Here is a 10,341-nt window from a genome sequence, read left to right as displayed (position 1 = left end):
TTGGGATTGAGATAGATCACAAGATTAACCTCCAAAGAGCCTTCTAACCATTAGGAGGTCACCTTCTTCATGGGGGTAGACTTCCTCACTAGACTCTTCACCCCTTACTTCATATTCACTTCCACTAAAGGAAGGGGAAGAAGTAGTCTCCTCTTAACTACTATAAATGTCTTGATCCCTCATAATCATGGTTTTCTTTGTGGGGCATTGAGAGGCAATGTGACCTCTCCCAAGACATTTGAAGCATTTAATGTTGCCAGTCCTTTCTTGGGAACTAGTCTTAGGGGTGGATCTCTCTATGGACATACCCTTATCTTCCTTGGGTTTTGAAGGTGCAGCCCCCAAAATTCCTTGGACTTGGTGCTTCTTGGATAAGAGTGAAAGCCATAAGATTTTGAAGAAGGCTTTTTTTTAAGTTGTTGCTCCACTCTTGTACAAAGTTGGACTAGCTCATCTAGGTCCCTATATGGAAGGAGTTCAACCTTATCCCTCACTTCCATATTAAGTCCACTAAGGAACCTGGCTATGCTTGTTCTTTCCTCCTCCCTAAGTCCAGCTCTTAAAATGAGTAGTTCCATTTGTTGTCTATATTCTTCAACACTCATACTCCCTTGTCTAAGCCTTTGGAGCTTGTCCATAAGCTCCCTTTCATAGTAGGAGGGAATGTGCCTCTTCCTAAGGGCACTCTTAAGATCATTCCAATACTCTACTGGAGGATCCCCAGGAATCCTCCATTCCCTAACAAGGGAAGTCCACCAATAGAGGGCATACCCTTGAAAGCTAAGGGTAGCCAATGGAACTTTTCTCTCTACGCTAATATGATGGCAAGCAAAGAGTTGTTCAACCTTCATTTCCCAATCTAAGTAGGCCTCAACATTAACTTTTCCATGGAAATATAGGAGGCTAATGTTAACCTCTTCAGGCCTTCTATCCTTTTCTCTTCATTGGGAATAATGTTTAGTATGTGAACTATGGCGCCCTCTATAATAGTCACTAAGTTCTTCACTAAAACTCTTGCAAGAGTCATGACTACTATAGGAGGCTTGTTTTTCTCTTTTCATTTCTTTCATTATTTTTCTTCTTTCTTCCTCTTTTATTTGTTCTCTCTCATCATGATTTATTTCTACCCTCTCTTTTCCTTTTTCTTTTCTTTTCTTTCTAGTTTTTCTTTTTATAACTTGAGGGAACACAACTCATCTAAGATTCTAGATACAGGATCCTTATGACTAGTACCCTCACCATTAACACTAGATGAATGATGACTCATGTTGGTTCCTAAGTTGTGGTTCTTTCTTATTGGGGGTTTGTAAAAGGTAAAAGCTAGGGTTCAAAAGAACTCAAGATAAGTGTGATAAGCAAGAAGAAAGTATTATGTAATTATTAGATAAACTAGGCGTGACTAGTAAAGAAAATAAGCTATGAAAGTAAACAAGAAATTACAGTGCAAGAAATGTAAACTAGGCGGATCCTAGGAGTGTTTGGATGACCACATTTAAAGTTCCCAACAAAACACTCACTATCCTAAGGGAAAATTGCCTAAAATTATTACACACAAATGGAAGTTTGGTAACCTATTGGAGGCTCCCAACACACTTCCAATGCAAGGCATTTTTGTTACAAAGTTTGAAAGCAATGAAGGTAAGTAAATTGTCAATTACAAAATTATAAAAAGGTCCTCAATTTTGGTGGTTGTTCTCTCTTTGATGATTCACTCAATTTGGAGTGCTTCTTAGTCCAATAGCTCTTAAGGTGGTTGGCCCTTTGCTTCTTGACTCAAAAGTCTTCAAGGGATGGCACCAATCCTCCTTTCCAATTCCCTATATGGCAACTCTCAAACAAGGAAATAAAGAGACAAGCAATAACCAAAGACCAAAAAATGAAATGAAAGATAAACCAATAGAGTTTTAGCAAGACAAATTTTCAAGTATTATTCAACAATTAAAGCAATTAAAAGCACACAAAAGCAAGCTAGGACTCAAAGAGAAACCTAGAATGGCTCTAGAGTAGAGTAAAAAAAAAACTAAAAAAATAAGACTCAAGAAACCTCTAGTTTTGGCACTTGTTTTCACACTAATTTTCAATTGAAATTTCAGAACTAAGATTGTTATAAAATAGGCATCATTTATAGAACAAATTTCGAGCCAAAACAACAAGCATACTTCCCTTTCACTTTTTTTTTCCTGAACACTCATTTTCCTGCCAACTTGTGTGATTCCAGGAATTGACGTGCACTTTGGCAAGTCTTGTTGAAACCTGAACTGAATCGAATACTTAATTGGGGTTATCTCTAGGGATAGAATAATCTTGGTTAAGCCTCAGTAATTCCCAAACAATAATGTTGATGGCTTCTGTTGGTTTGCCAAGAGATTGAGGGATTTAGGGTCTATCACTTAAGGGATTAAGGATAAAATACGTTAGTGAATTGGAGATGAACGATATAACGACGTAGAAGTATGAGGAATTGCATAAAAGAGGGGGATTCTGAGTACAATCTTAGCATCTCAACGTTATTGTTTTTGTCTACAATTATTATCACGTCAACAAGTAACTTCTTACCTTTTCTTTTAATTTTTATTATTAAATTTTCAGCACATTAATCTCTCTAGAAAAATATATCTTTTATTTTCTATTTTGATTAGTTTTATTTTTAGGTAGTTTAAAATATAAAACACAAAAATATCTTTACCCGAAAGGTTTTAATTTGAATATTCATCCTTACACTATTCTGTTGGGATACGACCTAAGCTTCGATTCAATACTAGAATTGGGAATACCAACTTTACCTATACCAAAGATCTTTCCCTTACCTATGCCTTTAAAGGCAATTGCTCCTCCTTCATGTGGTTTAGCTCTAGGAACATAGACCTTTCCCTCGTCATGTATCGTGACCATCCAGTATCGAAGTATCAGCTTAAACCTTTGTCTTTTCCTACCAAGGATATCTGCAACAAGAACTATTTAAGATTTTGGTACCTATATCTCTTTGGGTCAAGCATAGTTAGTACCCTTAGACATCTATTTTTTCTTATGGATGCATCTGAGCTTGGAATGTCTAGAGTTACCACAAAAGTCACATTTGTCTAAAGCAGACTATGACTTAAGGAAACTTTCCCTTTTCAAAGCCCAGACCAGACTTGTCATAGGGATGTTGATTGAATTTCAAAAGAGTAGTAAGATTCTTTGAACTTTCCATGAACTTCCCAAAGTCATTATTAAGACATGCTACCTCTTCTCTTAGTTTTTCAATAATGAAAGTTTCATCAGTCTTACTACTCAGATTCTCTCTAGAGTTTGAATCTTCTTTTTCAAATCTGCATTTGATTTCCTTAATTTGGTGTTTTCAGAATATGAGGCTTTGAATTTTTCTTTAAACTTTTTACACTAAAGAGAAATGATATGAGATTTCTAAATAAGAACATCATAGGGCATGTCCCTTCATCGTCTGACGAAGCACAAGAAGAAGTAACAGATTCAGAATAAGTTTTTACCTCAACCTTATCGTCTGTGTCTACCATGAGACAAATGTTGCCTTATTCATTGTTTGAACTGTTACTTTTCTCACTGTCTAAGTCATCCCAAGTGACCATAAGACTTTTCCTCTTCTTGTCCTGCAAGTATCTTTTCTTCTTTAGTTGGGGACAATCAGCCTTCATATGTCTAGGCTTTCTACATTCAAAGCAAATGATCTCATTGTTTTCCTCCTTGTTCGTCTTTTTGAATTTGGAATCTTTTCGCCTAGAGGAGTGTTGAAAATTTCCCTCCTTTTTCATCATTTTTTTGAACTTTCTAGACATGAGGACCACTTCACCATTTGTGGATCCACCAGAGTCATCTAATCCATCTGATTCCTGCATCTGCACTTTTAGAGCTTTGGACAAGCTCTTATTTTCTTCTCTTCTGAAGCTTTACTCTTCAGACTTTAGGGCAACAAAATTATTCTTTAGCAGATGCTCCTTATTTTAAAGGTGAACTTCATGGACTCTCGGAATGTGTAACAACTCATCCTATGCAAGATTTTTTATATCTCTTGCTTCCTGAATGGTTGTGGTCTTGGGTTCCCACACCTTGGGATAGTTGTCTAGCACCTTCAAGTTTATCTGAGCCTTGGAGTACGTCTATTCAAGAGCTTCAAGATTGTTTAGAAGAACTTGAAGTCTTCCAAGCATGTCATCCATAGACTCTTCATCCTTCATCATGAAGCTTTCATAATGTCTTATTAGAGTCGCAACTTTCCTCAATTTGACATCTTCAGTGCTTTCATAGTTTATACTTAATGAGTCCAAGATTTCTTTAGTAGTTTTTTGTTTGTAGATCTTGTTGTACTCATTCTTTGATAGGGCACATGTCAGAGTATATCTAGCTTTAGTGTTGAGCTCCTTAATGGCAAGATCGTCATTTATCCATTCAACTTCAGGTTTGGTGATGCGAATATCTCCATTGTTGATGGTTAGCCAGATTCTATAGTGAGTGGACATGATATACATCTCTATCTTGTCCTTCCATTAAGGGCAGTATTCTCCAGTGAAGCCTAGTGGTCTTGTGAGAGATGCTCCCTTAGTGATGAACTGACGTTGGTTATCTGCCATCTGGATCTTTTCCTCTACACACCGTTAAGTGTTCAACCCTTTAGAGGTTGAGCTCTGATACCAAACTGTAGAAGCAAATAACACAAGAAGGAGGATCGAATTGTGTTTCTAGAAATTTAAATTTTTTCTATAAAACATATTTTTATCGTCTAGAGTAGATAAACCTAAAAATACTTTGACAGGTTTTGATTTAGACTTTATTAGACCATGAAGAAAAATGTTTTCATTGAGAAAAAAAAAAGAGATATAAGATCTAAAAACAAATTCAAACCCTTTGTGAGTTAATCGACAACAAAGCACACAAAGAATTTATATTGATTCATCTTAACTCAGAGACTACGTCCAATTCTTGGCAACGACCAAGTTTCCACTAACTTTTCAAAGTTACAAGTATTATTCACTGCCACTTCTGGCTCTTACACTTGCAAGCTCTACCCCAAGCTTGGCATAAGACCGGTATTCTTTATCCTACCAAGCCATTGCTAGCTCTAAACAAATCAACAAGATTTGTTGGAAGTTTGCACACAAACTAAAATGGTGATTGTCTTACAGACGGATATATCACTCAACACTTTTAGTCTTTTCTCTCAAGGTATACAAGGTGTTTTAAGATCTTAGTATCTTTTCAAGAATTTACAGAGATATTTTTACAAGAAAGAACGAAAGAATGACTCACGTGAACTGTTCGTGTATTGTTTCTTCAAAGCTTCTTCTATATATAGTCTTCGTCTCCAAGTATCCATTGTCTCTCAATGGTTGGATCCTTCACTCTATTCTTTGTGTGAGGTCTTAAGTCTTTTGAAGCATTTAATGCTTGCATTAAATGCACGTCCCTGCTACATGCAAAGTCCATGCTGATAGGAAAGTGTATATTGTACTCCGATAGGGAAATCACTTCTTTTATCATAGTAGGTTTGCAATAATAGAGTGTTCCTTTTGATGATGATCAACGTTTTTTAGATTGTGGACTTCATTTATTCTTCATAGGACATTTCAGATTCTAGGAGAATGTTTTATGCATGATAGAATCTCAAACATCGAGTATTAAATGAAGGTTTTAAGTACATTATTTAAATGCTATACCAGATCGTCTTATAAGTTTACCATCTGAAAACTTCAGATGCACAAAGATAAATCATGACCTGATAGCATATCAAATGCAATTTTTATCATTTGTATTTATTTGCATCTAATCAAAATAATTAGGAGTCCTGATTCATCATTAAGAAATAAATGTCTTTTGACTTAACATCATTAGTCTAAAAAAAACCTAGCATGCATTCTACGACAAAGCATATAGAGATTAGACATCATTTCATTAGGGATCATATACACAAGGGTAGTTGTGATATAGAGTTTGTTGATATAGACTCATAGCTTGCTGATATCTTTACTAAACCTCTAGCAAGGGATAGGTTCTTCCACCTACATAATGAACTTGGCATCCTAAGTAAGTCTAATCCTACTTCAGCCAACTTGAAAGTTGTCATTCATGTATATATGCATTTACATTTGTATGTTTATTTGCTTATTTGTACATGTGGTTTAAGTTCTTGAACATTTAGCATTCATAAAAATATTCTAGCATGTTTATTTTTGAAAAAAAATTGTTTAAGCATGCATGATAAACAATTAGCTAATCCTATAATAGATTATTTGGAGTTGGGGTTGATATCCAAGCTCTCTGGGTAAGCCTATAATCGATTACCACTTTGGGTAGTTGATTACCAGGCATTTGAAATGTTTTTTGAAACTAAAAAGACGCTTGCTCTGTTTTTAAAAGCCTTACCCAGACCTAGAAAGTTCACACTTTCTCCTTAAGCCATTTTTTCAAACCCTAAGAGAGACTCCTCATTATCCTCCAACCTTCCTAAACACCCAACCTCTTTTTCTACCTTCGCCCCCAACCTTCATCAATGACAGAGAACAAGAACAAGAAGATGAAAAGCATTGGGCACAAACCCAATGCCCCTAGAACGAAGAAGGAGAAGGAACCAACAAATGGTGGTCCTTCCAACAAAGGAAAATGAGTTGCACATTTTCCTTCACCACCTACTACTCTTAAGGCAACCCCATGGTTTTCTGAGGAACACTATGAGGTATCATACAAGTTTAGTTATGCCAAGAAGGAGATGATTCAACCGAAGAATGTTAGTATGGATTGGTTAAGGAGTGAAGGATTAACCTTTCCTGAGTTGATTGAGTACCACGGTTTGTAGAAGTTGGTGGAGATGAAGGTAACCTACTACATTGATTTGGTAAAGTCTTCTACAGGTGATACTGGATTTTTGTGAGCTGGAGTGAAAAGGAAAAAGAATTCTATAGGTGTGGTTAGAGATAGATGGACTTTCTTGTAAAGGGGTGATGACTAACCAGAAAGGTCTCAAGGAAGTTGGAATCACATTCAACAGAAGAATTCATCTACCTATATTGTTGTTGTTACAAAGGGAAAGGGAAATAAGCATTCTGGTACTGGACCTTTGATGTTGGAGCACAAGCTTTTGCCCTATGTGGTTGCTTGGCTTATTACTCCCAGGGGGAGCAATCACCCTCATTTGACAAAAGAGGATCTTTTCCTTATCTATCTTATGTAAGGGAAGCTAAAGATTAATTAGGTCTGCATTATTGTTGATAACATGTTGAAGACCAAGTGGATTGTGTCTTTTAAGTGTCCCTATGCAATATTTATCTCTAGGATAATTGAATACTTCATAGTTGATACCCAAGAAGTCTTTCGTTTTGTTGAAGTTGAATTTGAAGTGAAGACCAAAGTCTTGAAGCAAATGGCGTACATCAAATCTGAAGAAATTGGAGTTGGATGGATTGAGAAAAGCAAAGAGGATCAAACAAAACAACAAGATGCAGAGGAAAATCCTATGAGCCCCTTTGAGCAGATGATGTTAGCCAAGATGGACAAGCTCATGAGGGTGCATAAGGAGGACTATACTAAGCTTAAGGAGTACTTTGAAACTATCTTTGAAAGGATAAATGCTATGAGAGCACCACATCATATGGATGATATTTGATCTTTACCTATCCTTCTAGGATCCCCTCAACCTAGGATAGTTAGCCTCATAGCTCATAAGCATATAGTCTAGGCTTGACTTTTTTTCTATGTTTGTTCTATATTTTTGCTTATAAACTTTTAGTTAGTATATCTTTCTATTTTCTGTCATGTGTGTCTTGATTTTAATTGTTTTATTTCTCCATCATAAACACTCACTTTGGCTTTGTGATGCCAAAAGGGGGAGAAAGTTTGATGCTTTTGATGGTTGATTACAATTAAGTAATTTGTACCAATTAACTTGAATTGAAAAGATGCTACTAACGTGTTTGTGAAACATGTTGTAGAACATGTACTATGAGAAGAAACATCAATACGCATAATATAGATTTGGCATTATCAAAACCAAAAAGGGAGAGATTGTTAGATCAAAGCTTGAAGCCCTTAGTTTTAGTTTTGGTTTAATAATTTTGAAATGTCAAACATGTTTAATAGATGTGGCAATTGTCTTGAATGTTTTAGACTAGGCATGTGTGTGATATAGTCTAAGTCTTTTTAATACTTAGTTTTGATCAAATGTGAAGTGAATGAAGTATTTTATTTCTCTAAGTTTCCTAAGTACAAGCAATAGAACTTACTTCTACTTGAAATTTGGTTGTAACCATCGAATTAATTGATTGCCTAGCTTGGTAATTGAGTGCCTAAGCCAGATTCAAAAGAAGGAAGGATGTATAGCTTAGGATAATTGACTGCTCTGTTTTTGGAAACAATGAGAAGTTCTCTATGTGATTCTACAATCTATTACCACATGTGACAATCAACTACCCAGAAAGCACAGAAGCAATAGAGATACTCAAACTGAAACACATTAATCAATTACCCTTTCTAATAATCAATTATCCAATTTCTGGAAATGCATAATAAATGGGATTTTAACGAATTAATTGATTATCTATTTTTCTAATCGATTAAATATGTTTTAACTGTCAAAGTTTATAAACCCCTATGTGTATTCTTTATTACAGACTCTTGATATGTTCTATCTTGGAGAAAAATATTTCAAAAGAGTCTTCTAAAAGGATTGTACTGCATTTAGTTTGAAGATTGAAGTTGATTAAAGAATCATTCATTCTATCATCATCTTATGAGAAGAGCTTGAAGATATTGAAGATCTACACGTTCGGGTGTATTCAATCCTTTCTCTTAAATTCTTTTAGGTTGTGATTTGTGGTTAGGGTTACCAAGAGGTCCAGAGAATTGATAGGGTTTTAATTCTGGGTCTCTCTCTTGTAGGTTTTGAGGGAAAGGTTAGAGTTTCTTTAAAGAAATTGTGTGTGCATAGTGATTGTACATGATTCTCTAATAGTGGAGGTTCTTAAAGGTCTTAGAACAAATTGGATGTATGTCTTGCGTGAATTGAACCAGTATAAACTCTTGTTTGATTATCTTTCTCTCTAAAACCTTAGTCTTGTAATTCATCTTGGTATTGGAATTGATCTCCAATGGCCATATAAAAGGTTTTTCATATGTTCTAATCATTGAAAGTTTTCTTGATTGTGTTGATCTTTTGAGGAAAACTTTGATTAATTGAAAAGGATCATTTTAATCAAATTAAAGAATAAATTGATAAAGATTTCAAAAGAATCTATTCAAACCCCCTTCTAGATTCCTGGTTGTTCCAACATCATTTACTATTTTTATCTTCAATACATTAATAGAATATTATTAATTAAATTAATAAAAGTAAAGTTGATAATTATGTGTTTTTGAATGTACTATTTTTAATTATTTAAATTTTTTATTGAAACTTTAAAATTTTTAAAATATCATAAATACTCTATCGAAATCGAATAGTTGAGAATATAAAATTAAATTAAATTTATAAATTTTAATTATTTGAAAATATTTGTGAATACATATATGAATACTGGAAAACAATGAAATAAATTATTGTAGTTAAATTAAGATTTAATAAATTTTATTTTCAATTTTTAAAATTTTTTTACTGATGATTTCTTTTTTTAATATAAAACTAAAGTAGATGATTATTTGATCATTTATAAGTATTTTTGAATATCCTAATTTTAATTATTTAATTCTTTTATAAATGATTTCTTCAAATTTTGAATTTTAAAAATATAATTAATATTTGTAGTCAATTTAAATCCTATTTTTAAATAATATATTGTTTTTAAATGAATTAAATAAAACAAAAATTCTGAATAAATTAATAAAATTATTTTTATATATTTGATATAATCCACAAAAATTTCCCTTCAATTTTACCCGTCGCACGGAAACTATTTAGTAATTATATTATTAATTAGAATGTTCTAATAAATCATGATTATGTAATTATAATTCAACAAGAATGATTATGACTATGGCACATGCTATTTACACAAGTGACAACCTATAGTATTACTAGTATTAGAATTTTGGTCCCCTTTAATTGTAACATTTAGTTTTTCTAATTTATAAATTGACAATTTTAATCCATCTATTAAATTATTAACAAATAATTCTGATTAATAAAGTTATTAAGTTTATTGTAAATTAATTAAAAACTATAATAAAAATTATTAGCCCTAATCCTTCGTAACATTATGCTCTTTCTCTTTTTCACAAATACATCTTTCACCTTCACTACCACATATGACTCCACCAGCACTAGCACCACATTAAAATTAATAATCTTTTATTAAAGTTTTTTAAATAATTAATAATTTTTATTTAATTTAATAATTCTAT

At 33.5% G+C, this 10,341-nt stretch overlaps 1 protein-coding gene across 1 annotated transcript; it reads right to left on the bottom strand.

The window, feature by feature from the left end:
• Positions 1–4,115: 4,115 nt before the first annotated feature.
• Positions 4,116–4,484, bottom strand: LOC114398641. Its single transcript, XM_028360819.1, has one exon. It carries the CDS (start codon positions 4,482–4,484, stop codon positions 4,116–4,118), a length of 369 nt encoding a protein of 122 aa, XP_028216620.1.
• Between the last annotated feature and the right edge of the window lie 5,857 nt (positions 4,485–10,341).

This window comes from Glycine soja, chromosome 19, assembly GCF_004193775.1.
Source record: "Glycine soja cultivar W05 chromosome 19, ASM419377v2, whole genome shotgun sequence".
Lineage (NCBI taxonomy): Eukaryota > Viridiplantae > Streptophyta > Magnoliopsida > Fabales > Fabaceae > Glycine > Glycine soja.
This window is presented reverse-complemented; position numbering and strand designations above follow the sequence as displayed.

Excerpts from the sequence above, each read along its gene's own strand:
- LOC114398641 (XM_028360819.1), bottom strand. The coding sequence starts at position 4,484 with ATGTATATCATGTCCACTCACTATAGAATCTGGCTAACCATCAACAAT.